The sequence below is a fragment of the Drosophila bipectinata genome, chromosome 2R, assembly GCF_030179905.1.
Source record: "Drosophila bipectinata strain 14024-0381.07 chromosome 2R, DbipHiC1v2, whole genome shotgun sequence".
In the NCBI taxonomy this organism is placed as follows: Eukaryota; Metazoa; Arthropoda; class Insecta; order Diptera; family Drosophilidae; genus Drosophila; species Drosophila bipectinata.
In genome coordinates, this window is record NC_091737.1 from 23,201,084 (window position 1) to 23,228,873 (window position 27,790).

A 27,790-nucleotide genomic window follows, 5' to 3' on the forward strand; every position below is an offset into this window, starting at 1 on the left:
GCAGAATGGTGCAGAATCGATCTACAAATCGTTTAAGGTATTCCGCTCTTCCAATGTTTTGTCGCTATGGTTTAATAAAATGTTAAGAGCATATATGGATGAGGATATATGCTGCTTCAATGCCATCAAGCAAATGTGCGAGTGGTTTCAGACAATGGTAAGGACGAAAAACACTCCATATACAAAAACCTATAACATTTTTATACCCTTGCAGAGGGTATTATAATATTGGTAAAAGTAAAGGTGCAACGCAGTGAAGGAGACATCTCTCAACCTATAATGTATAAATATTCCTGTTTAGGATCACACCCTGTCTCTCAGTTTTAAAGCTATCGACTTGAAACTTTGCACACACCCTTCTTTCCAATAATACATATTATAGACTTATATAGTCGGAACGACAGGGTTCGGGCGACTATATCTTATAGCTGCAATATAACTGATTGATCGAAAATGCAATAACGTTGTTGTTTTTAATATAAGAGATAGAGAAATAATACGACAAACCAACTTTCATAAGGATCCTTTCATAAGAATTCACAAAAAATAAACAAAAAATCTAAAAAATAGTTTGTCTCGGGATTTTGATGCAGAATGGTGGAGAATCGATTTACAAATCGTTTAAGGTACTCCGCTTGAGAATCGGATCAGGATTGGGGAAGATATAGCCACCACTGTGGACCCTATAGGGAAAAAAACCATTTTTAAAAATCTAAAAAATATTTTGTCTCAGGATTTTGATGCAGAATGGTGCAGAATCGATCTACAAATCATTTAAGGTATTCCGCTTGGGAATCGGATCAGGATTGGGAAAGATATAGCCATCACTGTGGACCCTATAGGGGAAAAAACCATTTTCAAGGGATCCCATCACGAAAAATTGACAAAAAATCTAAAAAATATTTTGTCTCAGGATTTTGATGCAGAATGGTGCAGAATCGATCTACAAATCATTTAAGGTATTCCGCTTGGGAATCGGATCAGGATTGGGAAAGATATAGCCATCACTGTGGACCCTATAGGAGAAAAAACCATTTTCAAGGGATCCCATCACGAAAAATTGACAAAAAATCTAAAAAATATTTTGTCTCAGGATTTTGATGCAGAATGGTGCAGAATCGATCTACAAATCATTTAAGGTATTCCGCTTGGGAATCGGATCAGGATTGGGAAAGATATAGCCATCACTGTGGACCCTATAGGAGAAAAAACCATTTTCAAGGGATCCCATCACGAAAAATTGACAAAAAATCTAAAAAATATTTTGTCTCAGGATTTTGATGCAGAATGGTGCAGAATCGATCTACAAATCGTTTAAGGTATTCCGCTTGGGAATCGGATCAGAATTGGGAAAGATATAGCCATCACTTTGGGCCCTATAGGGGAAAAAACCATTTTCAAGGGATCCCATCACGAAAAATTGACAAAAAATCTAAAAAATATTTTGTCTCAGGATTTTGATGCAGAATGGTGCAGAATCGATCTACAAATCGTTTAAGGTATTCCGCTTGGGAATCGGATCAGGATTGGGAAAGATATAGCCATCACTGTGGACCCTATAAGGGAAAACAGCATTTTCAAGGGGGATCCCTCGAAAAATGGACAAAAAATCTAAAAAATATTTTGTCTCAGGATTTTGATGCAGAATGGTGCAGAATCGATCTACAAATCGTTTAAGGTATTCCGCTTGGCAATCGGATTAGGATTGGGAAAGATATAGCCATCACTGTGGACCCTATAAGGGAAAACACCATTTTCAAGGGGGATCCCTGGAAAAATAGACAAAAAATCTAAAAAATATTTTGTCTCAGGATTTTGATGCAGAATGGTGCAGAATCGATCTACAAATCGTTTAAGGTATTCCGCTTGGGAATCGGATCAGGATTGGGAAAGATATAGCCATCATTGTGGACCCTATAGGGAAAAACAGCATTTTCAAGGGGGATCCCTCGAAAAATGGAAAAAAAATCGAAAAAATATTTTGTCTCAGGATTTTGATGCAGAATGGTGCAGAATCGATCTACAAATCGTTTAAGGTATTCCGCTTGGGAATCGGATCAGAATTGGAAAAGATATAGCCATCACTTTGGGCCCTATAGGGGAAAAAACCATTTTCAAGGGATCCCATTACGAAAAATTGACAAAAAATCTAAAAAATATTTTGTCTCAGGATTTTGATGCAGAATGGTGCAGAATCAATCTACAAATCGTTTAAGGTATTCCGCTTGGGAATCGGATCAGGATTGGGAAAGATATAGCCATCATTGTGGACCCTATAGGGAAAAACAGCATTTTCAAGGGGGATCCCTCGAAAAATGGAAAAAAAATCGAAAAAATATTTTGTCTCAGGATTTTGATGCAGAATGGTGCAGAATCGATCTACAAATCGTTTAAGGTATTCCGCTTGGGAATCGGATCAGGATTGGGAAAGATATAGCCATCATTGTGGACCCTATAGGGAAAAACAGCATTTTCAAGGGGAATCCCTCGAAAAATGGAAAAAAAATCTAAAAAATATTTTGTCTCAGGATTTTGATGCAGAATGGTGCAGAATCGATCTACAAATCGTTTAAGGTATTCCGCTCTTCCAATGTTTTGTCGCTATGGTTTAATAAAATGTTAAGAGCATATATGGATGAGGATATATGCTGCTTCAATGCCATCAAGCAAATGTGCGAGTGGTTTCAGACAATGGTAAGGACGAAAAACACTCCATATACAAAAACCTATAACATTTTTATACCCTTGCAGAGGGTATTATAATATTGGTAAAAGTAAAGGTGCAACGCAGTGAAGGAGACATCTCTCAACCTATAATGTATAAATATTCCTGTTTAGGATCACACCCTGTCTCTCAGTTTTAAAGCTATCGACTTGAAACTTTGCACACACCCTTCTTTCCAATAATACATATTATAGACTTATATAGTCGGAACGACAGGGTTCGGGCGACTATATCTTATAGCTGCAATATAACTGATTGATCGAAAATGCAATAACGTTGTTGTTTTTAATATAAGAGATAGAGAAATAATACGACAAACCAACTTTCATAAGGATCCTTTCATAAGAATTCACAAAAAATAAACAAAAAATCTAAAAAATAGTTTGTCTCGGGATTTTGATGCAGAATGGTGGAGAATCGATTTACAAATCGTTTAAGGTACTCCGCTTGAGAATCGGATCAGGATTGGGGAAGATATAGCCACCACTGTGGACCCTATAGGGAAAAAAACCATTTTTAAAAATCTAAAAAATATTTTGTCTCAGGATTTTGATGCAGAATGGTGCAGAATCGATCTACAAATCATTTAAGGTATTCCGCTTGGGAATCGGATCAGGATTGGGAAAGATATAGCCATCACTGTGGACCCTATAGGGGAAAAAACCATTTTCAAGGGATCCCATCACGAAAAATTGACAAAAAATCTAAAAAATATTTTGTCTCAGGATTTTGATGCAGAATGGTGCAGAATCGATCTACAAATCATTTAAGGTATTCCGCTTGGGAATCGGATCAGGATTGGGAAAGATATAGCCATCACTGTGGACCCTATAGGAGAAAAAACCATTTTCAAGGGATCCCATCACGAAAAATTGACAAAAAATCTAAAAAATATTTTGTCTCAGGATTTTGATGCAGAATGGTGCAGAATCGATCTACAAATCATTTAAGGTATTCCGCTTGGGAATCGGATCAGGATTGGGAAAGATATAGCCATCACTGTGGACCCTATAGGAGAAAAAACCATTTTCAAGGGATCCCATCACGAAAAATTGACAAAAAATCTAAAAAATATTTTGTCTCAGGATTTTGATGCAGAATGGTGCAGAATCGATCTACAAATCGTTTAAGGTATTCCGCTTGGGAATCGGATCAGAATTGGGAAAGATATAGCCATCACTTTGGGCCCTATAGGGGAAAAAACCATTTTCAAGGGATCCCATCACGAAAAATTGACAAAAAATCTAAAAAATATTTTGTCTCAGGATTTTGATGCAGAATGGTGCAGAATCGATCTACAAATCGTTTAAGGTATTCCGCTTGGGAATCGGATCAGGATTGGGAAAGATATAGCCATCACTGTGGACCCTATAAGGGAAAACAGCATTTTCAAGGGGGATCCCTCGAAAAATGGACAAAAAATCTAAAAAATATTTTGTCTCAGGATTTTGATGCAGAATGGTGCAGAATCGATCTACAAATCGTTTAAGGTATTCCGCTTGGCAATCGGATTAGGATTGGGAAAGATATAGCCATCACTGTGGACCCTATAAGGGAAAACACCATTTTCAAGGGGGATCCCTGGAAAAATAGACAAAAAATCTAAAAAATATTTTGTCTCAGGATTTTGATGCAGAATGGTGCAGAATCGATCTACAAATCGTTTAAGGTATTCCGCTTGGGAATCGGATCAGGATTGGGAAAGATATAGCCATCATTGTGGACCCTATAGGGAAAAACAGCATTTTCAAGGGGAATCCCTCGAAAAATGGAAAAAAAATCGAAAAAATATTTTGTCTCAGGATTTTGATGCAGAATGGTGCAGAATCGATCTACAAATCGTTTAAGGTATTCCGCTTGGGAATCGGATTAGGATTGGGAAAGATATAGCCATCACTGTGGACCCTATAAGGGAAAACAGCATTTTCAAGGGGGATCCCTCGAAAAATGGAAAAAAAATTTAAAAAATATTTTGTCTCAGGATTTTGATGCAGAATGGTGCAGAATCGATCTACAAATCGTTTAAGGTATTCCGCTTGGGAATCGGATCAGGATTGGGAAAGATATAGCCATCACTGTGGACCCTATAGGAGAAAAAACCATTTTCAAGGGATCCCATCACGAAAAATTGACAAAAAATCTAAAAAATATTTTGTCTCAGGATTTTGATGCAGAATGGTGCAGAATCGATCTACAAATCGTTTAAGGTATTCCGCTTGGGAATCGGATCAGAATTGGGAAAGATATAGCCATCACTTTGGGCCCTATAGGGGAAAAAACCATTTTCAAGGGATCCCATTACGAAAAATTGACAAAAAATCTAAAAAATATTTTGTCTCAGGATTTTGATGCAGAATGGTGCAGAATCAATCTACAAATCGTTTAAGGTATTCCGCTTGGGAATCGGATCAGGATTGGGAAAGATATAGCCATCATTGTGGACCCTATAGGGAAAAACAGCATTTTCAAGGGGGATCCCTCGAAAAATGGAAAAAAAATCGAAAAAATATTTTGTCTCAGGATTTTGATGCAGAATGGTGCAGAATCGATCTACAAATCGTTTAAGGTATTCCGCTTGGGAATCGGATCAGGATTGGGAAAGATATAGCCATCATTGTGGACCCTATAGGGAAAAACAGCATTTTCAAGGGGAATCCCTCGAAAAATGGAAAAAAAATCTAAAAAATATTTTGTCTCAGGATTTTGATGCAGAATGGTGCAGAATCGATCTACAAATCGTTTAAGGTATTCCGCTTGGGAATCGGATTAGGATTGGGAAAGATATAGCCATCACTGTGGACCCTATAAGGGAAAACACCATTTTCAAGGGGGATCCCTGGAAAAATAGACAAAAAATCTACAAAATATTTTGTCTCAGGATTTTGATGCAGAATGGTGCAGAATCGATCTAAAAATCGTTTAAGGTATTCCGCTTGGGAATCGGATCAGGATTGGGAAAGATATAGCCATCACTGTGGACCCTATAAGGGAAAACAGCATTTTCAAGGGGGATCCCTCGAAAAATGGAAAAAAAATCTAAAAAATATTTTGTCTCAGGATTTTGATGCAGAATGGTGCAGAATCGATCTACAAATCGTTTAAGGTATTCCGCTTGGGAATCGGATCAGGATTGGGGAAGATAGAGCCATCACCGTGGACCCTATAGGGAAAAACACCATTTTCAAGGGGAATCCCTGGAAAAATGGACAAAAAATCTAAAAAATATTTTGTCTCAGGATTTTGATGCAGAATGGTGCAGAATCGATCTAAAAATCGTTTAAGGTATTCCGCTTGGAAATCGGATCAGGATTGGGAAAGATAAAGCCATCACCGTGGACCGTATAGGAGAAAACCCTATTTTCAAGGGATCCCATCACGAAAAATGGACAAAAAATCTACAAAATATTTTGTTCCAGGATTTTGATGCAGAATGGTGCAGAATCGATCTACAAATCGTTTAAGGTATTCCGCTTGAGAATCGGATCAGGATTGGGGAAGATATAGTCATCACTGTGGACCCTATAGGGGAAAACAGCATTTTCAAGGGGAATCCCTCGAAAAATGGAAAAAAAATCGAAAAAATATTTTGTCTCAGGATTTTGATGCAGAATGGTGCAGAATCGATCTACAAATCGTTTAAGGTATTCCGCTTGGGAATCGGATCAGGATTGGGAAAGATATAGCCATCACTGTGGACCCTATAGGGAAAAACAGCATTTTCAAGGGATCCCATCACGAAAAATGGACAAAAAATCTAAAAAATATTTTGTCTCAGGATTTTGATGCAGAATGGTGCAGAATCGATCTACAAATCGTTTAAGGTATTCCGCTTGGGAATCGGATCAGGATTGGGAAAGATATAGCCATCACTGTGGACCCTATAGGGAAAAACAGCATTTTCAAGGGATCCCATCACGAAAAATGGACAAAAAATCTAAAAAATATTTTGTCTCAGGATTTTGATGCAGAATGGTGCAGAATCGATCTAAAAATCGTTTAAGGTATTCCGCTTGGAAATCGGATCAGGATTGGGAAAGATAAAGCCATCACCGTGGACCGTATAGGAGAAAACCCTATTTTCAAGGGATCCCATCACGAAAAATGGACAAAAAATCTACAAAATATTTTGTTCCAGGATTTTGATGCAGAATGGTGCAGAATCGATCTACAAATCGTTTAAGGTATTCCGCTTGAGAATCGGATCAGGATTGGGGAAGATATAGTCATCACTGTGGACCCTATAGGGGAAAACAGCATTTTCAAGGGGAATCCCTCGAAAAATGGAAAAAAAATCGAAAAAATATTTTGTCTCAGGATTTTGATGCAGAATGGTGCAGAATCGATCTACAAATCGTTTAAGGTATTCCGCTTGGGAATCGGATCAGGATTGGGAAAGATATAGCCATCACTGTGGACCCTATAGGGAAAAACAGCATTTTCAAGGGATCCCATCACGAAAAATGGACAAAAAATCTAAAAAATATTTTGTCTCAGGATTTTGATGCAGAATGGTGCAGAATCGATCTACAAATCGTTTAAGGTATTCCGCTTGGGAATCGGATCAGGATTGGGAAAGATATAGCCATCACTGTGGACCCTATAGGGAAAAACAGCATTTTCAAGGGATCCCATCACGAAAAATGGACAAAAAATCTAAAAAATATTTTGTCTCAGGATTTTGATGCAGAATGGTGCAGAATCGATCTACAAATCGTTTAAGGTATTCCGTTCGGGAATCGGATCAGGATTGGGAAAGATATAGCCATCACTGTGGACCCTATAAGGGAAAACAGCATTTTCAAGGGGGATCCCTCGAAAAATGGAAAAAAAATCTAAAAAATATTTTGTCTCAGGATTTTGATGCAGAATGGTGCAGAATCGATCTAAAAATCGTTTAAGGTATTCCGCTTGGGAATCGGATCAGGATTGGGGAAGATAGAGCCATCACCGTGGACCCTATAGGGAAAAACACCATTTTCAAGGGGAATCCCTGGAAAAATGGACAAAAAATCTAAAAAATATTTTGTCTCACGATTTTGATGCAGAATGGTGCAGAATCGATCTAAAAATCGTTTAAGGCATTCCGCTTGGGAATCGGATTAGGATTGGGAAAGATATAGCCATCACTGTGGACCCTATAAGGGAAAACACCATTTTCAAGGGGGATCCCTGGAAAAATAGACAAAAAATCGAAAAAATATTTTGTCTCAGGATTTTGATGCAGAATGGTGCAGAATCGATCTACAAATCGTTTAAGGTATTCCGCTTGGGAATCGGATCAGGATTGGGAAAGATATAGCCATCACTGTGGACCCTATAGGGAAAAACAGCATTTTCAAGGGATCCCATCACGAAAAATGGACAAAAAATCTAAAAAATATTTTGTCTCAGGATTTTGATGCAGAATGGTGCAGAATCGATCTACAAATCGTTTAAGGTATTCCGCTTGGGAATCGGATCAGGATTGGGAAAGATATAGCCATCATTGTGGACCCTATAGGGAAAAACAGCATTTTCAAGGGGGATCCCTCGAAAAATGGAAAAAAAATCGAAAAAATATTTTGTCTCAGGATTTTGATGCAGAATGGTGCAGAATCGATCTACAAATCGTTTAAGGTATTCCGCTTGGGAATCGGATTAGGATTGGGAAAGATATAGCCATCACTGTGGACCCTATAAGGGAAAACACCATTTTCAAGGGGGATCCCTGGAAAAATAGACAAAAAATCTAAAAAATATTTTGTCTCAGGATTTTGATGCAGAATGGTGCAGAATCGATCTACAAATCGTTTAAGGTATTCCGCTCGGGAATCGGATCAGGATTGGGAAAGATATAGCCATCACTGTGGACCCTATAAGGGAAAACAGCATTTTCAAGGGGGATCCCTCGAAAAATGGAAAAAAAATCTAAAAAATATTTTGTCTCAGGATTTTGATGCAGAATGGTGCAGAATCGATCTAAAAATCGTTTAAGGTATTCCGCTTGGGAATCGGATCAGGATTGGGGAAGATAGAGCCATCACCGTGGACCCTATAGGGAAAAACACCATTTTCAAGGGGAATCCCTGGAAAAATGGACAAAAAATCTAAAAAATATTTTGTCTCACGATTTTGATGCAGAGTGGTGCAGAATCGATCTAAAAATCGTTTAAGGTATTCCGCTTGGGAATCGGATCAGGATTGGGAAAGATATAGCCATCACTGTGGACCCTATAGGGAAAAACACCATTTTCAAGGGGAATCCCTGGAAAAATGGACAAAAAATCTAAAAAATATTTTGTCTCACGATTTTGATGCAGAATGGTGCAGAATCGATCTAAAAATCGTTTAAGGTATTCCGCTTGGAAATCGGATCAGGATTGGGAAAGATAAAGCCATCACCGTGGACCGTATAGGAGAAAACCCTATTTTCAAGGGATCCCATCACGAAAAATGGACAAAAAATCTACAAAATATTTTGTTCCAGGATTTTGATGCAGAATGGTGCAGAATCGATCTACAAATCGTTTAAGGTATTCCGCTTGAGAATCGGATCAGGATTGGGGAAGATATAGTCATCACTGTGGACCCTATAGGGGAAAACAGCATTTCCAAGGGGATTCCTCGAAAAATGGAAAAAAAATCTAAAAAATATTTTGTCTCACGATTTTGATGCAGAATGGTGCAGAATCGATTTTCAAATCGTTTAAGGTACTCCGCTTGAGCATAGGATGGGAATTGGTGAAGATATAGCCATCAATGACCATATCGGGGAAATCCTATTTTAAAGGGAACCCTTCAGAAAAAATGGACAAAAAATCTAAAATATATAGTATTTTCGAAGATAAAAGCTTGGGACTTTTCGGCTCCTCCCTAATTTACATTTCTTTTCTTGTTTTCGTCAGATGTCAACTGAATCATCGGATATATGTAACAATATAAAGACTATCGTGACGGACGCACAGCAGTTTGTAACAGATTACAAGGACCATTTACTAAGAAGAGATGAACGTATGGTCCATGGAACTGTATATATGTTGTTTGAAATGGTCAAAGTTTTTTTTGAAGAAAGGTACGGTGAATAATTTAAATAAATTTTAATAAATAATTCAATAAATGTTATCTAACAGTGGAAAAAATGAGAATCGCAGTACTCTGAAGACAAGTGCAGCAGTTGCCGTTAATCTTCTTTTCCAAGTGCTTTCCGTACTCAAGGAAATTACTGCGGTTTCAACAAAACTGCATGTGCGCGTTTCAACCCGTAAGTATATATTAACATATTTTACAAATTGTGTCCTCATTGGGTTCGTCTTAAAATAATAACCATAAAAACCTAATTTTAGTGATTCAGCAGATGAGCGACATGTCCGCATTTGTATGCGAAAATGTCACTGACACATTTATAGGAATTAGCGAAACTATGACCTTTATATGCTTACACTATTTAAAATTGTATAACGAAAGTCCAATAAAGGAAGAGCAGATGCCTCAATGGCTCAAGGAGACTATTCTGCATATTTGCGATACGATCCTAAACCTCTTGGAACCAGTTTTTAAAAAGGTTTGTTTTAAATTTTTTATTTCTTTGTTAGACATTTAAGAGTTTGTCATTTGCAGGTTGCACTTTCTATACCCATTGAAAAACTAGAAGAATTGGTCGTACTTATTCATAAATATTTATTGATGCTGCATGAGATAATCAGTGGTGTCGTTACCCCAATAGACGAAGAAGTTTTACAAGCACTAATTGAACTCCTCGGTGAAACGTAAGAGATAATGCAATTTAATACAACTTTCTCTTATATCCTTTTTTTATAGAAAACCATGTCATAACCTTGGCAAGGATATACCTTTACTTTTATCCACATACATTACCCCGTATGTGATTAATGTAATCGGAATTGTTTATTCCTATGATGATTTTCAAAAGGTATTTCCATCTTTATGTTTCATAGATATATATGCATATTATTCAATATATATTTTATTTAGTATTTAATCTCCTGCCTGAAAGATTCTATTCAATCGAAAGTAGAATATTTTTACGTATGCATTGGCTTTATAACAGCGGTATCCAAAGACGCAGCGGAAATCAACGAAAGTACCTGCAAAACCATAGAAAGAATTTTTGAATACTTGTTCAAAGGTAAAAAATGTTAATATTATTATTTTCGTGTTTAAAAACGTTTTAATGTATTCACAGATGCCTCCAATTTTGTAAATTGCGAGAAGTACGATCTCATTATTGAAAGCTATGCTACTTTGTTGTTTTTGGGAGAAAGTTATTTTCTGTTTTGTTATTTTTTCATGGGATTGTTTGAAGAGGACATTATCTTGGCCCAAGCGTGTGCCGATGTACTTATGTTATGTTTTCGGTTTGTAAATTGAGCTATATCATTCATATAAAAATCGTAATCCTTATACATCCACTTTACAGCCTAAAGGAAGTAAACCAGTCCTGGAACCAAAGCGAAATTGAAAAGGCTTTAAGTTTCTGGAATAAATGCAACAACACCTATTCAATGTTTTCTCAACAACCAAGTCAATGGCATGTTCAGCGTTTTCTTAAATACTTTCATCGAATAGGAAAAAAGGAGTTACCCGACTTTAACATGGAAAACTTTCGGTACATATCCGCAGTGCCTCCTTCACAAATGGGAAACAAGTTGTTACAGTGCTTGGAAAATTGTTCTTCTGATCCGCCAACTCAACCGGAAGTCTACTACGAAATGGTTAGGTTACTTGTAAAATTATATAATAAGAATTAAAATATTTTTTGTTACAGGCGGGAATTCTTGACTTGTTAGCTCAACAGAACAACGTAGATTGTTCAAAGTGGTTTTTACGCTCCTTTGAAATGGCCAAAGAGCTTCTAAGCAACGGCAAGTCTATGGTGTTTTTCGAGAGTTACTTCAAGCTTCTTGCCAAAGAAAACAAAGCCACACAATTAGTAATATTACGAGGCCTGCCGCCGTTAATTGGAGACGCCTGCTGGAATCAGCAGAAGTTCATATTTACCTGCAAAGCCAGCGACGACCCGCAATTGAAAGCTTTTAGTGCTCGACTTTCTATTGGAAATAATATACAGTCTATTTTAGACGCCATGTTTCGGCAAAATACATCTGTGGACACATCTGTGGATCTGTGGTCTTCTGGCCAAGACCTGAGTATAGAAAGTATTGCTCGACAGAAGCATGAATGCTCAGTTTCTAGTTTGAAACGTAAGCGATCTGATGATTCCGCAAAAGAAATTTTAAAAGTAATGTACGAGAAATCAACGCAATTTCGCCAAAGCAACTTGTCCAGTTTGGAAGCTGCTGACTGGGATCGTGTTAAGGATATAGTGGTTTGTTTGACAAGCATTTGCAACGAAAAAAATAATTAAACAAAATAAAAAAAAAGAATTGATTTTAAGGTATTCTTGTTTTAAAAGTGTTTCGTTTTTAAACAATTGGTCAAGCTGCGAAAACAATACGTCCTAGGCAGAGATAAAAGTTATCACGCTTGGTGAATTTCCATTAACTGACATTTGTTGCCTACACATTCAGAATGTGATGGTCAACATAATCATCTCCATCTGCATCTATTTCCATGAATTTCGATACCACATTCGAAACAATTGGCTTTTTGATGAGTATACCTATAAGAATTAAAGTCGAGGTAATACTATTTAGAGTTATACCACAATATCAACTTACCTGCAAGAGATGCAGAAGTAAAGCTAACGAAACTTCCGGCAAAGAAGGCACGGACCGCCACCCTAGTAACATCGGCCCTTCGTTGAGGTGCCATTGCACTAAGGGCGGCAATCAGAATTCCTAGGGAGCCAGGGTTAGCGAATCCGCAGAGGGCAAATGTGGCTATTGCTTCACTTCTATGCTGTAGAAGAAAGAGGCTCAACAATTTTTAATTATATTTGTTAGAATTAATGAAATGCATACATACTTCAATTTCGTTTGCTTGTATCAGCTCTCCCAAGTGTTTGTAGCCGATGAATTCATTTATTAGTGATTTCTCAGCAACCACCAACCCAATAACTGAACAGTCCTTTAAGGGAACGCCCATGGCATATGCAATAGGCCAGAACATTTTCGATAGAAGATACAGCAGGGTGATATCACTAATGTCCAGTAGTTCGAAAGCCCATTGAATAACAGCATTAAAGAAGTACACTAAAGCCAAAAAGGCGATTATGTTAGCCACGATTCCGAGAACAATAAGCATTGCATTCTGAGCGCCACTTGCGGCAGCATCCAGGATTGACGTGTCCTCCCTTAAAAAAAACAGATTATATTAATAAAATTGTGCTGTTTTTATTGGAACTTACGATTTTGCCAGCTTGATGTTGTCAGCCCTGGTTTGTGACTCCTCCGTCTCTGGATAAAAGAGCTTGGAATAGGCCAAGGCACTCGGAGCAGCCATGACACTGGCGGCAATCAGGTAAGCCGGATTGGCTCCGAAAGAGACAAACGCTCCCAGTACAGTTCCGGCCACGGTTGCATAGCCACAAACGCAAATGCAGTGCAACTCGCTAACCGTAAGAATATTTATATAGGGACGTATCATCAGCGGGCTCTCGGACATTCCCAAAAATATGTTGCCCACGGCGTTGACGCTCTCGCAGGTCGTGGTGCCGACCGTGGACTGCAATAGGGATCCCAAGACGCCAAGGAAGGCCTGCATCCAGCCAAGATAGTAGAGGATGGAGGTGACGACACTGAAGAAGAACACCACCGCAAGAATGGCAAAAGCGAACACGTATTCGTCGACGATACGGTCTCCATACACGAAGCGGGCTCCGAACCGGGCATAGCCAAGAAAAGTGGTCACCTTCTCGCCCATACATTGAAACACCGACCTTCCGAATTCCCATCGGAGACAAAAAATGGCCAACAGCAATTGTGCCAACATGCCATGTACCACAATTCTCCAGGGAATGCTTTTGTGGTGTTTGGAAACGGCAAATCCGATCGTGAGAAAGGCAGCCGGACCTATAAGGCCCCTGGTTTTGCCCCAATCATCTCGGCATTCGAATGTTAAATACGCCAATGATAGGACGATTACAGTGATCAGCATCACGACAGAGACAAGGCTGGATATGTATTAAAAAAACAAGCATTTTGTCCCACAAAAAGAACATTCAAACTCGACACTTTTACTTACATTTTGCTTCTAAATTCAATCCATTTATCGATCATTCCATCTAGGTAGTTATCATACAATTTTTGGCCAATAAATGGCTTGAAAAGGACATAGTATGTCCAAAGTATATGAAAGATCACGAAGATTACTACCAGTGATCCGTATCCATGGCACCAGTTGATGCTACACAGAATGTATGGAACAAATTTGGGCTTAGGCTCAGGAGTGGTTGACTCCGTTTCGCCCTCCGTTGTAGTAGGCGGTACAGTCGGTACAGGAGGCGCGGCCCCATCGGCGGGAGGGGCTTCACCCGCTGGAGGAACTGCTGTGGGACCGTCAATGGTCGTACCTGTATCTGCCGAGGTTGTATTTTCTTCGGGCGGTGCTAAGCACTTGTCGTTATTCTGATCTAAATGTATCATTTAAGTTTATACAGACTTAAATCTTAAGGTTTCCTGGACACTTACTATAGCGCATGTAAATTACTGTGGCTGCTATGAAATACGCAATGAATAATAAATGTAGTACAATGAGAATAATGCGCTCAAGAATCCTCCTCCATCTTGGCTTCGGCTCCTCCTCTGACTCTTCAGGTGCCGCCGGTTCTGCCATCGTAAATTTTTCTTAACAAATCCAAAAATCTACAAATAAACTAAACAAAACAATTTCTTTCGACTAAATCAAAGGATATCTGACAGTAGTTTTATAATGTTTTGACATTATTGGCCAGGAAGAAGGCTTGGCAAAAGAAAAACTGGATTATGCAGCTAAAGATAATATAGTTTAGTAGCTAATATTCATTGCAGATATTGCCAGGACGAAGCTGGACCTCAATTTTGTGAAACCAAACTAATACATGCCATGAATAAATAAATAATAAATTTATTAGTCTGCTTAACAAGATCACTTAATTAATAGGATCTAAAACTTTGTAACATTTCTTCGTCCCAATTTCTCCATAATCACATTGTAGCTGGTTCTTTCATCGTCTTCTTGCAGGAGAATACCTAAAAGTTGTGATAAATTTTTATATATAAATACATTAAAATATGATTTATTTTATGTCTTATTTTACCTGCAAAACTGGCAGACACAAAGCAGACAATACTGCCGACCACAAAGGCTCGGAAGGCCACGGCTGTGATCGTGGAACGACGATGTGGCGCCATGGCGCTCAAGGATCCTATCAGGATACCCAAGGAACTGGGATTGGCAAAGCCGCAAATGGCAAAGGTAGCGATTCCAGCACTGCGGGCCTGAAATAATTAATGTACTTTAGATTAGTTTTTTATGATTATATTTCCTCATTCAACACTCACTGTAATTTCGCCACTTTCTATGTACTGTCCCAGACGTTCATAGGCAACGAACTCGTTGATTATGGTCTTGGTGGCCACGACCTTAGCAATTATGTTGCAGTCCTCCTTGGGCACGCCCATTGCCCAGACGAGTGGGATAAATAGCTTGGAGAATATCCATTCAAAGTCGATGTCATCGACGCCCACCAAATACCCCAACCAGCTGACCAGGCCGTTCAGGAAGGCAACAAAGGCTACAAAGGCCACAATGTTGGCGATGATGCCCAGGACGATGGGCACGGCATTGCTTGCTCCACTGGATGCGGCGTCCAATAATGAGGAATCTTGTCTGGAACCCAAAATATCTTCGTTAAAAATATTTTTCTGCCACTATGCTTGTTAAATAACTTACGATTTCTCCAATTCTATTGAGTCTGAGGTGGTTTGGCTCTCCTCCGTCTCCGGCATGTAGAGCTTGGAAATTGCCAGGGTGGCGGGAGCTGCCATCACCGAGGAGGTGATCAGATGGGCGGCCGAGGCGCCGAAGGAGAGGTAGGCAGCCAGAACAGTGCCGGAAACCGTGGCAAAGCCAGACACCATGATGCTGTGGATCTCACTCTTGGTCAGCTTGTTGATGTACGGACGGATGAGCAGTGGACTCTCGGACATGCCCAGGAAGATGTTGGCGGCCGCCGTCACGCTCTCGCAGACGGTGGTGCCCAAAATTGACTGCAGGATCCAGCCCAATTTGATCACCACCCATTGCATCGCACCCAGGTAGTACAGGATGGAGATAAAGAAGCTGAAGAAGAAAATCACTGGCAGGATGGCGAAGGCGAAGACATCGTTCTCCACCAGAAAGTTGCCAAACACGAAGAGGGCTCCATCAGTGCCGTAGCCCAGAAAAGTGGCCACCTTGTTGCCCAGGCACTCGAAGATTTTGCGTCCCACCTCCCAGCGGATGCAGATGATGCCGAGCAGGAACTGGGAAGTGATTCCGGTGATGACCACGCGCCATTTAATGGCCGCTCGCTTGGTGGAGAAAACGTATCCGCACAGGATGAAGAAGCAGGGTGCTACCAATGATACCAGCTTCTGAGGCTCATCTTTAGTCTCAAAGAAGAGGAAAATGCCCAACAGGACTAGAAGAAGGACAATGGAAGCAAGTGACACAATTCTGAAAAATAATTAAAAATTATATTTAAACTAAATGTCTTAAAAGTTGTTTGGTTGATGTATTATTTAATTTTGTTTACTTAAAAGTCATAAATATTTTTATTTGGTTTTTGTAGTTAAAAAGTTATGGAAAAGTTTCTTCAAGTAACTTTTGAAAAATGATTCATAAACGTGGCATTTTTACGTGACACCTACAATCTAAAGCTGCCATAAAGAAAATTGTTTTTAAACAGTAACTTTAAAATACCAAACTTAAATATTTGATATTTTTAAATTTATTTCTAGCCTTGATGGGCATGAACAATTTATTGCTCATACGACATGTTGTCTCAGAATCGAGTAAAATTTTGTATTATCTTGTAAGAGGCTCACCGGGTTCTGCTAAAGCTGTGCCATTTCTTGGATAAAGGTCCCAAAAAATGTCTGTACAGATAGACTCCAACAGTGTCCTTAAATATGTAATAGTAAAAGAGACCCAAGTAGATGAATCCCAGGAGAAGGACTAGCATTCCATATCCACTGCAAAAGTTGATGCCACAGAGGGGATTGGTGCTCCCACTCCAGGTGCATTCGTAGTTAGCTAAAAAAAGGAAATAATCAAATAAAATAGAGTCATAGATATTATTTAATAATACTTACTTATATCATTATAATGGTAAGTGGCATAGGAAAAGTAGCCGACAACCACAAGATGCAGAGCAACATATAGCAAGATCTTTACAATGCGAACAACTTTTGGATTCGAGTCCCAATAGGTTTTTTTTGTGACACTTTCATTGCTGTCGATGGGTGGGAGCTCCTTAAACTCCTCAATGTCTGGTATGCTAAGTTCCTTCTAAGAAATCGAGAGAGAATAACTAATAGGCCACCTCTTGAATATAATATAATGCTTACATGATCCATTTCGTAGCCGTTGTTAAGGGCACCTTTAGAAGTGGTATCTGTCATCTGAAACGAAAAAATACTCGTTCAATAATCTTCTTGTCCGTAATCTGAAATAATCTATATAAAATTATTTTAAGAGTGGAGTGTGCCGACAACTCAAGTCCATTGGCAAAGCATAGCTTTCTATTCGCCATCCAAATCAAAGTGCGAATAGATTGAAGATTTGTGGCCACTTTAAAAAGTAAAAAAACTGGCGATAAGGCAGGTTGGATTTTTGTAGAAAAAAACGCACGTGGGACGGCACTTGATTTTTGCACTTGGCTTATGTTTTGCGGTGTCAATGGCATTTCTTGTTAACAAGCACGTGGATCGACACTTTAGAATTTCCGGCAATTTGTAGTTCGAAAAGTAAAGCTTTAGGCACTGCCAGCAGATAAGCCGCTTACTGGATTGGGCTGTAAATTAAATTCCTTGAAATATTTCCTTGTTAGGAATAGGATTTTGCCTTGGGGGCAAAAACCCAATAAATGTTGATAGCACTATCTGAATGGCGTAACTCGTGAAAGCTAATCGCACTCTAATTTATTGTAGCTTCACCTATATATCCCGCTATATACAGAGTTATAAACTAGAGTAATCATTCACAAAAGCACTTATTATTGTTTTTATTCACTGTCAGAATTACAGCCTAAAGCTGTGAGGGGCTTTTCTCTTTGTATCACTCGAATATAAATCATTTTGTTAATGAATAGTGCCAGAATTATTATGTTCCCTTGATTGCGTGCATTGCCAGTTAATTCACCTTTTAATATTTGTTTTTGTGTCGTTTTTTAATGAGTACTATCGAATTGTTGTGCCTCAAAACGTGTTTTCAAAGTCGTCGCTCTCAGGCCGAATACTAATGAGTGATTAGTGCATCTGGTTAGCGCGTTAATAAAAAAAGCTGGCTAACTGCTCTCCGCCACCATCGTAGTCGGTTGAAAGTCGCGTCAAGACTGAACAACCAAAAGTTTGTCAGGGCGTTTATACTTAAATCGAGCCCAAATACTCGGTAACTGATAAGGGGTGTATCAGGTTTGAAATTCTGATTATCGTTGATTTATACGAGTAAGTGTGTTAGCCACTTTACAATCAATTAAAAACGAAATTTGGCGAAATAGGCCTATCCGTTTGAAGCTTGGGATGATCTTCAGAGAACATTCCATAGAATTCTTAAGAAATTTAAATATATATAAAGGTACTGAGATAAGGAATATGGATAATCTCGTGTATTACAAAATATTTGCAATTTAAATATTTATTTTCTTACTTAATGTGATCAAGGGGTACTCATTCGTTGGAAATGATTCAAGTTTCTCGTAGTTTATCAATGGGGTTTCCATTTACGTATGCCTATAAATTTTTATTTGTGTTTCGACTTCCGAAATATTATATATTTCTTAGGCCCTTTTAAATCTATACCCCTTCTAGAAAAATTGCGGATTACGAGCCAGTTGTGAAATCTAATAAGGTTTAACATGCATACCGAAGAAACAGTAATGCCCAGTCGAGTGGCCTCCGATGGGCAATTTGAATGACAAATTAATGTTTTATCAGCTGCTTGTAGAAAAACGAATGCTGCTCGCAGAACATTCTACGAGTATTCCGATATTTGAGCGAGATAATGTTCAAGTAGGCCATATAACTTCCCACAGATTGCTGATAACAGTGACGTTTGAGGAATCTGATTGCGATAGAGATGGAGATATGGGCAGTACCAAAGGGTGGGTGGGCCGGTAGCAACATGGGCTCGTACACCCTCCCATTGAAAGAGTTGTGAGGTTTGTTAACTGGTGGTCTATCAGCGATAAGTCACCATTGATTGGTCAAGCAGCTAAAGTCCATAAATACCCATGCGTTGAGTTAGAACCAATTCTAATCGTTCAAGTAAAGGCGCACGGTACATATCTTATCGTAGATTTGATCCGCGTGAGGATAATAAACCCAATAAGCCCAGCAGTCAGATTAATTCTTAATTAACTCGCAACTATACATGTTTGCGACTTGCTTTTATTTATATATGTGTTTTAGGTTTAACTCATATTTGTAATCGATTTACAAATGCACTTAGTTTGGATGGTATGGAGGTGGATTATTATGCATAGATAGCTGTTAGACTTCATGAAAATGTGTTACTTCAATGGGTTCTTATAAAATCTTAAAACAAAACACTAATTTCGGACTACAAAAGGATTACAAAAGATTGAGATTCAGAGCTGTTACCGAGGCTCTGTTTCCTACAGGAAGGCACTTTTAACCTATTGACTTACTCATATAACACAAGTGTAAATTTATTTCAGCTACTTCGGGACGATAATCGTTTCGCAAAGGCATCCAAAAAATAAATTTTTTTCTGATTTGGATCGCCCTTGGGTTTTTGCTTTTGAGTGGATTGTGCTGAAGTCTGGGATTGTAATGTTTCGATAAGGCATTGATTAATATTTGATTTACCATCTGGCCCAAGGCCACTTGGTTATTCATACTTATTATGCGTTTTTTTTTTAAATTCGTATATAAAATTTTCTTATAGTTTTTCAATAATTCTTTTTTTTTGTGTTTTCTGGATAATTTTGTATAATAAATGATAAACAAAGAATGGCAAATTCAACCACATCTAAATCACAGGCTTCTAATATACGAAAGTTTCTAAAAATAAACGACAAATTTCGATGGAAATTTTGCTTAGCTTACGAACGAATTTTATAAATAAGGTTACGCGATAAAAGAAACCGATGAACTAAAAACTAATTAAGTCAACTGGCCCTAATGTTAAAAATAAAAACAAAAAATTAAATTTAAGACCAGCATGAGTGAGGGTGAGAAATGTTTTTTTGTTTATATGAATGTGTGTTTTTATGAAAGGATCCTGGAACATGGTTCTACTCCGGCTTGTGGGTCATCTTGTGGTGCTTGTGGTGGTGGCGCTGATAGTGGTGGTGCTGCTGGAGCTGGTGCGTATGATGGTGGTGGTGATGGTGATGGTGGTGCTGGCCGGAGCGTTGCCGGTGGTGATTGGAGATCGGTTCCATCTGTTCGCTGTTGCTCGCCGAGGAAAAAAGCTCCTCAGCCCCGATCCCGGTCTCCACTTGACTCGACTCCGAATCCGAGCCAGAGCTAGACTCCGACAGGTGATGTCGTCGGTGCTCTCGCTCCTGGCTCTCCTTCTCGCCGACTCCATCCAGCTGGTTGTCGATTGCGGGCGATCCAGATGTGGTAGTTTCCATGCCATAAGATTTGATTTTCGGGGAAATGTAAATGGTTTTGACTCCACTGTTGAATGATGGGATGGTATGGAAGAAAACGTCTAACCTTGGGTTTCTGTTGAAGAAAGAAGACAAAATAGTTGGATATAGTTAGCCAACGGAGTTTGATTAACAAAATAATTTCTTATAATATAAATATTATAAGCCCATAGTTTAATTTTTTTAAAACTTGAAACCGATATATACTTATGGTCGGAGAAACATTACCAAAATTAAAATACCCTCTGCAAGAGTATAAAAATAATGTATTTTACATACATAGTTTTTACATGTATACTACACGGTCAAAAAGGTTTTGGTGGTAAAGTAAATTTTAGCAAGGTTCACAACCTTTTAAGTTCTTTTAAATTTTTTTAAAATTTCATATGCGAATTTTTATTATCGTTATTTTAATTTTAGATTTAAGGAGAAAATAATACCTTGGCACTGTCCAACTCTCCAGATCAGGCTTAAGCGATTCTGTTCCGTATGCGCTCCAAGGGACTGCAATCTCTGTGAAATAAAAATTGCCAGCAAAAGATTAGAATATATTTTTAATATTTTTAAAATATTTACAAGTCATGCAAATGCAATAAGGAAATGGCGCAAATGAGGAAGATCATGCAAAATAGCAGAAACAGCGACACGCAGCAAAAATTGCAACACACATCAAAACTAAACAACATAGAAAGCCGAGCAGAAAACCACGCACAACGGTGCGTATGAGCAATATTTTTTCTAAATTTTAGATTAGTATCTGCAACGGCGAGTTCTTTGTATCTTACCAATCCAGGGCAATAACTTCGACAACAAACATTAATGAATCTCAAAGAAATCTGTGTACTTTCGTTACTTCCGCTCTACTTTTAGCTTTCTAGATCCCTCATGAAATTCAAATATATACATAGTATGTCTCGGACGGAAGAAACACTCTGAGAATCTCGTAAGATTTTGTTATTGGTACGAAAAAACGTGCGCGAATCAAATTTTACATTTAAGCATAACATTTGCTGACTTGGCTCGACAATCAGACGACCAGGTATTTTGTTGTTGCTTTGGATTACGTATTCTGATATTCGAATTCGGACTTTTTTCTTCGAGCTCAGCTCAATTTACGCTGTCGTGTCTGGTCTTTTTTGGTCAGTTTTGCAGTCTGCAGTCCGGCCCCCAAAATCGCCTGACTAATGACCTTTTATTTGTTTTTTTTTTGTGTTGGTATCGTAAATCAATTGAAACTGCAACGTGGATGGAAAAGGGGCCTGTCGCTACCAGGAGAGATTGTTTATGAAAGAGATATATGTGACTGATGATTGGAGACATCCACGATGTGGAATGACATCGTTTCTCCATTCTTATCCTGGCCGTTAGTTAAGCTTGGCAAACAACACGCTTACCTGCCTGATCGCAGGTGGGTGGCGCAAAGTAGAGTCCTGGCCTCAAAGGATTCTCCTCGTCGTCATGCACCTCAATCATCAGCATGCCCACCACACTGGCAGCCAGTTGCTGCTGTTGTTGCGAGTGACGTTGCTGCTGCTGCTCCTCCTGACGCATTTGCTGCTCCCAGTAGGCGAGGGCACACTTGACATCGATCTCCACCCAGCCGGTCATGGCGCTGCTCAACATGGTGGTGTTGCAAGTGCGCTTCTTACGTTCTGTGGAAGAAAAAGAAGGTTTATTGTTTTGATTATTAAAAGATTAATAAACTGAGTTTTTAATTCTTTAAATGGTTTTAAAATTATTGAAATATTTACTTATATATTCTCCTTACCTAATTTACGATTCTTCTTTTGCTGATGGACGATGGATACGGTGACTCGAATTTGGGGACCCGCTTGAGGCTGATCCGGGCATTGAGAGGAGGTCCTTTCAGTAGGCTCTGTCGGAACTGGGACCTGATCCTGAGGATTATGGCCAGGATAGGTCTTGTAGAGGCGAAGCACAGCGCTGGTAAGACGGTCATCATTGTGGACAAACACACTGTTGGCGAACTTAAGAGTGACATTGGTGCCCAGCTGCCATTCCTCTGGAATGGTTGTCTCTGCATTGCAGATGGGGAAGCCAGCCTTCTCCTTGGTGGTGCTACTGTTCGGGTCATTTGTGATGGCCTTCTGGACACGCTTGATAATCTCATTTAATCTGTGAATAAATATATGAAAGTTTTCTGTAGAAATATAGTTGTTTTCTCGTTTTTGTGAATCTTAATTCCTGTAGACTAGAATGATTTCATATATCATCACACTGCCATTTGTATGCCCAAGCATTCCCGTCCAACAAATTTGGTTCAAGTGTTTATGTAAGGCCCACTTAATTGACATTTGAGAGCGGTCATAGTTACAGACAGCCACAATGGAACCGCCCGAGAGGACTGGGAGGTACGAGAGGTCTGAGAGGGTCTGTGGGTGTTGGATAAAACGTGCTCGTTTCCGTTTGGCAAGAATTTAGAACTTTTGATTCAATTTAGCTAGACAGCTCTCGTAAACTATTCCCCCTCTTTCCGCCGAACTACTTACTAGAAACCCCCCCAAATGAGTAAACATTTTTTCCATTAAATACAATCATATCTTGAAGTAGCTGGTGATATGTGACGTGGTTATGTAGTTGGGGTTCACTGCACTGTTTGATTATAATAGTATTATTAGATTGTATTAAAATGATTAGAACGTGCGAACTATTATCATTAAAAGTTTTAAAAATAACTCTGTACTTTGGGGCTTGTAATCTTTGCTTTTGAGAGTTCTTCACATATTTTGGAGAGTTCCCTAGAACTCATGGCCAAATTAAAACTATTTCATACTATTCAAATAGGTTCTGAACTAATCGACTTATCAGCAAATCAAAAACATTGATAGTGACTTGACTATTTTAAAGGCACTACATAAATTAAATGGGACAGGTCCGAGACATAAAGGATGATTAAATGGCTTCACATGATTCGCTCGCCAGGCATGTGATTGCGGACTCAGATGGGGTCAGGTCTTTGCCGGAAAGTATGTCGGTAGGAGGATAACCATCGTGATTTTTTATGAGTACTTTTATCACGAGCAACCGGACAACAATAGATATTCAGCTATGATCTAATCTGGCCACATTCATTCCTCTCGAAATTGGACAATTGTACGATTATATTTCGTATGTCTGGATCAGTAATTGAAGGTTTTGTTGCCTTTTTTTTGCTTTGGTTTTTTTGACTTTACATGAAATGCACAAAATGATTGAGAAAATAACTGATTAATTGTTTCGGATGTTGGAGAGTTGCCCACGGCGCAATTTGTCTAGCCGAAATAATTATGAAACACGGTCGATCGGTCGCAGTCTGTCTGCGGTCTGAAATTGAACTGAAACTGAACCAAGTCGAGGAGAGCCGAGTCGAAACGCCTTTGGCTTATTATCGTTCTTGTTTATGTTTATGTTTACGTTCCGATCGCATCGAATCGTATCGAATCTGTCTGGCCTGGTCTGGTCTGGCCTGGCCACGGGAATGCCATAGCCATAGTGCGAAGTCGTCTGGAGTTTCGCTCTGTGGCATGAACTTGAAAACTTGTTGAGTTGGGCCGGGACGGGCCGTCTGTCTGGCCACCGTCTAGACGTATTCTGTCCGCTTGTCCGTCTGTCCGCCTTCTTGTTTGCTGGCTGGCTTGTCTGCCGGCCTAGAGGAGCTACTGTGATGCTGCCAATACTGTACATGCGTGAGTCACGCCATTCAGTCATCCCAGCCATCTGGGCATGCGCAAAGGTAGAGGTTTAGGCCAAAAAAAAAAAAAAGATACAGGTGCCTTGGTCTTGGATGTCTCTAGGGGGAGGGGACCGTCTCCAAATTTGCATTGGCCTCCATTTGACAGAGGCTGGAGCTAAGGCTCTGGGGCAGACACATCACTGAATGCATCGCCTCTGTGTCTACGTCTGCGGTTTTGCATTGCAGTCCGTTGCCTTTGGCCGCAGCAGCACCAGCAGCAATGGCAAAGTAGCAAATGCAACAGCAACAACAGTGGCTAGACAGTGTCTCGCCGGCTGCACTTCATTATCATGCAACCAACAGCGAACTGCCAACAGCCGGCAGTCAGTAAGTCATTCAGACTTTCGCATACACTGAGAAAAAGGACCGAAAAAAAGGATATCCTGAGGCATTTATATTTCTAGAAAGAAAATAGATAATGCCTGACAGTTCCTTGAATAGAACCCTATGAAAAAATCCAAAGTTATAAATAAAATTTCAGTGTAATAGCCGCAAAATGCACACGCCTACAATCTAAAACTGTTTGCATTGCATTGCAAGTTGTGGGGGGGCAGACATATCTACTGTGCCGATATTGTTCATACGTCATAATTTTTTTGTTTATTTGGTTTTTGTTTCTGTAGTATTTGTACCGTCTGTGCGGAACTCTGCCAAAGCAATCAAACAAGATGAAACAATTTAGATATCAGCTGTTGGCCCCCACAAATGCACGAGTGCATATAAGAGCCACTACTATGTGCCCGTTTGTCGTCTCGCATAGCAACGACCTACAAAAAGTTCATTACCGGACACGGAGCCGGAGACGTAGACGGAGACGGAGACGGAGACGGACACAGAGACGGAGACGGTGCCGGAGTCAGAGCCAGTAAGCTAGACATGGCCCAGACTGCTCCCAGACATATGCCAGACACCCGCGGGCTCACCGACAAAGATATACAGATACAGAGGTCGCCGCCGTCGACAGATTTCGATGCAGTCTGCAGATGTGTGAGTGCCAGTGTGCTTCTTTCATTGCATTGAGCTACTGTATCTGATGGATACAAGAGATACCATTGATGGAAGTAGGACTACACGATAGTAGATTCTCACTTGGACCCATCAGATTTGCATTTAATTGATTTAAATGGTGCCCGAGAGGAAGTCAATAAAAAAGGACTTCCAAAATGTATTTCAAAATAAATATTTAATGACCCACTTATCTATCTTTTGGAAAAGACGCATTTGCTGGCACACTTTTCAATGAAAAATCAATTAAATTACAGTCTAGTGGTTATTGCATTCGATTTTACGACTTTTTTTTGGAGAACATTTCCGAATCATTGAATCGTTTACTAAATAAATATATATGTAATTAAACTTTGTGAGGGCACGTGTCGATAAAAGGCTATTAATTTCCTTTAAAGATATATATTTATTTTATTTATTCGCGGAAACGGTTGGAATATGGGAAAATCGTGTTGGAGATGAACTGAAGCACAGCATGTACTTCGTACAATGTACCTTATAAATATATATTCCTGTTCGTGGAAGTACTGGTCTATATATTAGTAGGGGTGCTTGGCCACATTTACGAGATGCAAAAATGTTTTTAGCCTTGAGTTGGGGAAAACGAGTGTTTCTGGACAAATCACGCAATTAACAATTTGAAAATATTTGGCAGTAGAACATTGTGTGTTTACACATCCAGACAAATGCATTTTCATCACATTTTGTATACAATTTTGAAAGCCTTTTTTTGGATGGTATTTCTTCTTTTTTTCGAAATATTTTTTGCTGGTCATTAACTTGCGCCGAGAATCGTTTCACTTATTTATTTTAAAGATACTTATATTTAGAGAAACTGGTGGCTATTATTAGAGAACGGCCGCACAGTGATTGACAGTCGTTCTGCAATTGTTTTGAAAAGTATTTCTTACCTTTGGGTGGCGACTTGCTGCAGATACAGCTGATTGGATGACTGGGAGGCCTCGTCCCTCATATTGGGATTGCTTCGGTTCTGGATGCGTTGTATCTGCTCCTCGGTCAGGTTGAAGCGACTGAGGATGGTCCTGTTAAAGGGATTCACCACCTCCGACTGTACCCCCTCCATGAAGGAGGGATTGAAAGGCAATGCCTGGGATTGTTCGGCAGTGAGCAATACCAGAAACATGACCAAAATTAGATCACGACTCCGGCTCCTTCCGCGTTTTTCGCAACCCACATTAGCCATTTTTTAATTAAATTAATTAAGCTTTATTTTCACAAAGATAGTGTCTAGTTGTTTGAATAAGTGTTTCTTTAGTACTTCAGTAAATCAGATCGAGTCTTTTGTAACTATTTCACATATTTTATCATCCTCTTTTTCACAAATTTTTAATATTTTATTGGCTTTTTTTTAGAATTTTTCGAAGAATTTAATTTTGTTGGGATTTTGGTGTTGGCTCTTTTTCTGGTGCTGGTATTTTGCTATCGACGTGTTCGCTTTAAGAACCAAGTCTGAAGTGATTTGCGCGAGTCAGTTTTTTAGTCTTAAATAAGAAAAAATTTGGTTGTGGCCGGGCATATCTACTTTGTTATGGTCGTAAATGCTGCGTTGCTGCGAACACTGAAAGAAATTGTAGTGGAGTTGGATAAATGCTCTTGTCTTGTGGGCCTAAAAAGGCATTTGAAAATTATAATATTTCCAATATATATATATTTTTTTTTAATTTATTAAAATAATTGAGACAAAGTGCATATCTATAGTGAGCTTAAATAGTTTCTATATTTTCTTAAAATAAAACCTATTCAATAATTTCTTACTTAACACTATTGTTTATGGAGTTTCTTCTTTTAATTTTATAATTCTTACCTTCATGGTTCTTTATTAAAGCAATCTTATAATAATTTATAAAAATTCCTAACAAAAACGCAATTATTTTTCAATAGAATCTTTTTATTTTAAAGCTTCATATTAATTTTTGTTAAATTTTGTCATTAAACTACACATTCTCTTTTACTTATATAATTTTTAATAAAAAAGATTAAAAGTTAAAGTCTTTATCTTATTGAATTGTTTTCAGTGTACCGCTTATGCACTTCGGCTGATAGTTCGGCTGGTGTTCGGCACTGGCGTCGCCGACCAATCAACGTCGCTTGAGGATCTGCCGGCGCAGCAGAAGGCTTTCTGTTGTTGCCCCATGAATATGCGTGACACACAGATACAACTGGTGCGATTGTGTGAGTGCTTGAGTGTGGGTGCGTGGTTGGAAGTATCTTTATCTGCAAATCGGTGGCTCGTGATGCGGCCTATCGACTATGGGGCGGGTGCGAAAAGCGATATATCTGGTCCTATGGTAACTGTTCCGGCCCAGAAGTGCACATATGGTGCTATGTTTGTTACCGATTTTCCAAACTACTGACACAATCTGATACAAAATGCCTGTCTATCAGTTAAGTTAGTACTTCAAACACTACTTCAGCCAATGCCTTGAATTAATTTGCACCTAACTGGACCTAGAAAGGAGCTGAATGCTCCGAAATACTACTATTGCCCGGTAGTTCTCATTTAGTGCGTGGGTGATTAGATTAATTTGGAGTGATTTTGTGTCGC

General features: G+C 39.1%; 4 protein-coding genes across 7 annotated transcripts; 1 reads left to right on the top strand and 3 right to left on the bottom strand.

The window, feature by feature from the left end:
• The first annotated feature begins 2,584 nt into the window (after positions 1–2,584).
• On the top strand, positions 2,585–12,122 carry LOC108123229 (uncharacterized). Its single transcript, XM_043210491.2, has 10 exons — positions 2,585–2,694; positions 9,610–9,776; positions 9,835–9,965; positions 10,048–10,265; positions 10,322–10,470; positions 10,523–10,634; positions 10,697–10,850; positions 10,908–11,079; positions 11,142–11,436; positions 11,490–12,122. The coding sequence occupies exons 1-10, from the start codon at positions 2,617–2,619 to the stop codon at positions 12,087–12,089; spliced, it is 2,076 nt and encodes a 691-aa protein (XP_043066426.1). The 5' UTR covers positions 2,585–2,616; the 3' UTR covers positions 12,090–12,122.
• On the bottom strand, positions 12,109–14,560 carry CNT1 (Concentrative nucleoside transporter 1). The gene is made up of 6 exons (XM_043211111.2): positions 14,314–14,560; positions 13,868–14,255; positions 13,032–13,796; positions 12,650–12,977; positions 12,403–12,583; positions 12,109–12,344 (listed from the first exon to the last, which is right to left on the bottom strand). The coding sequence occupies exons 1-6, from the start codon at positions 14,456–14,458 to the stop codon at positions 12,241–12,243; spliced, it is 1,911 nt and encodes a 636-aa protein (XP_043067046.2). The 5' UTR covers positions 14,459–14,560; the 3' UTR covers positions 12,109–12,240.
• A 152-nt stretch (positions 14,561–14,712) lies between these two features.
• Positions 14,713–20,081, bottom strand: CNT2 (Concentrative nucleoside transporter 2). Of its 3 annotated transcripts, none has more exons than XM_070279008.1 (8): positions 19,696–20,081; positions 17,215–17,268; positions 16,960–17,155; positions 16,693–16,900; positions 15,557–16,321; positions 15,166–15,493; positions 14,922–15,102; positions 14,713–14,853 (listed from the first exon to the last, which is right to left on the bottom strand). In XM_070279008.1, the coding sequence occupies exons 1-8, from the start codon at positions 19,723–19,725 to the stop codon at positions 14,768–14,770; spliced, it is 1,848 nt and encodes a 615-aa protein (XP_070135109.1). In that variant the 5' UTR covers positions 19,726–20,081; the 3' UTR covers positions 14,713–14,767. The 3 variants fall into 3 exon arrangements, with proteins under 3 accessions (XP_070135109.1, XP_017093822.2, XP_070135110.1); XM_017238333.3 differs by lacking the exon at positions 19,696–20,081 and adding an exon at positions 18,008–18,210; XM_070279009.1 differs by lacking the exon at positions 19,696–20,081 and adding an exon at positions 17,359–17,377.
• ana (anachronism) lies at positions 19,614–26,687 on the bottom strand. Of its 2 annotated transcripts, none has more exons than XM_017237854.3 (5): positions 26,136–26,686; positions 22,255–22,622; positions 21,881–22,138; positions 20,927–20,999; positions 19,614–20,562 (listed from the first exon to the last, which is right to left on the bottom strand). In XM_017237854.3, exons 1-5 carry the CDS (start codon positions 26,426–26,428, stop codon positions 20,124–20,126), a joined length of 1,431 nt encoding a protein of 476 aa, XP_017093343.2. In that variant the 5' UTR covers positions 26,429–26,686; the 3' UTR covers positions 19,614–20,123. The 2 variants fall into 2 exon arrangements, with proteins under 2 accessions (XP_017093343.2, XP_043066902.1); XM_043210967.2 differs by having other exon boundaries at positions 20,415–20,562; positions 21,885–22,138; positions 26,136–26,687.
• Positions 26,688–27,790: the final 1,103 nt, after the last annotated feature.

Coding starts and splice junctions, on each gene's coding strand:
- CNT1 (XM_043211111.2), bottom strand. CDS start 14,458: ATGGCAGAACCGGCGGCACCTGAAGAGTCAGAGGAGGAGCCGAAGCCA. Junction 12,978..13,031: donor AACATCAAGCTGGCAAAATC/GTAAGTTCCAAT, acceptor GTTTTTTTTAAG/GGAGGACACGTCAATCCTGG. Junction 12,584..12,649: donor TACAAGCAAACGAAATTGAA/GTATGTATGCAT, acceptor TTTCTTCTACAG/CATAGAAGTGAAGCAATAGC.
- ana (XM_017237854.3), bottom strand. CDS start 26,428: ATGGCTAATGTGGGTTGCGAAAAACGCGGAAGGAGCCGGAGTCGTGAT. Junction 22,623..26,135: donor CAGCAAGTCGCCACCCAAAG/GTAAGAAATACT, acceptor ATTTATTCACAG/ATTAAATGAGATTATCAAGC. Junction 20,563..20,926: donor GAGAGTTGGACAGTGCCAAG/GTATTATTTTCT, acceptor TTTCTTCAACAG/AAACCCAAGGTTAGACGTTT.
- CNT2 (XM_070279008.1), bottom strand. CDS start 19,725: ATGAATAACCAAGTGGCCTTGGGCCAGATG. Junction 17,269..19,695: donor AAGTGGCCTTGGGCCAGATG/GTAAATCAAATA, acceptor TTTTCGTTTCAG/ATGACAGATACCACTTCTAA. Junction 14,854..14,921: donor TGTGTCTGCCAGTTTTGCAG/GTAAAATAAGAC, acceptor CACAACTTTTAG/GTATTCTCCTGCAAGAAGAC.
- LOC108123229 (XM_043210491.2), top strand. CDS start 2,617: ATGTTAAGAGCATATATGGATGAGGATATATGCTGCTTCAATGCCATC. Junction 10,635..10,696: donor CCTATGATGATTTTCAAAAG/GTATTTCCATCT, acceptor TATTTTATTTAG/TATTTAATCTCCTGCCTGAA. Junction 11,080..11,141: donor GTACTTATGTTATGTTTTCG/GTTTGTAAATTG, acceptor TCCACTTTACAG/CCTAAAGGAAGTAAACCAGT.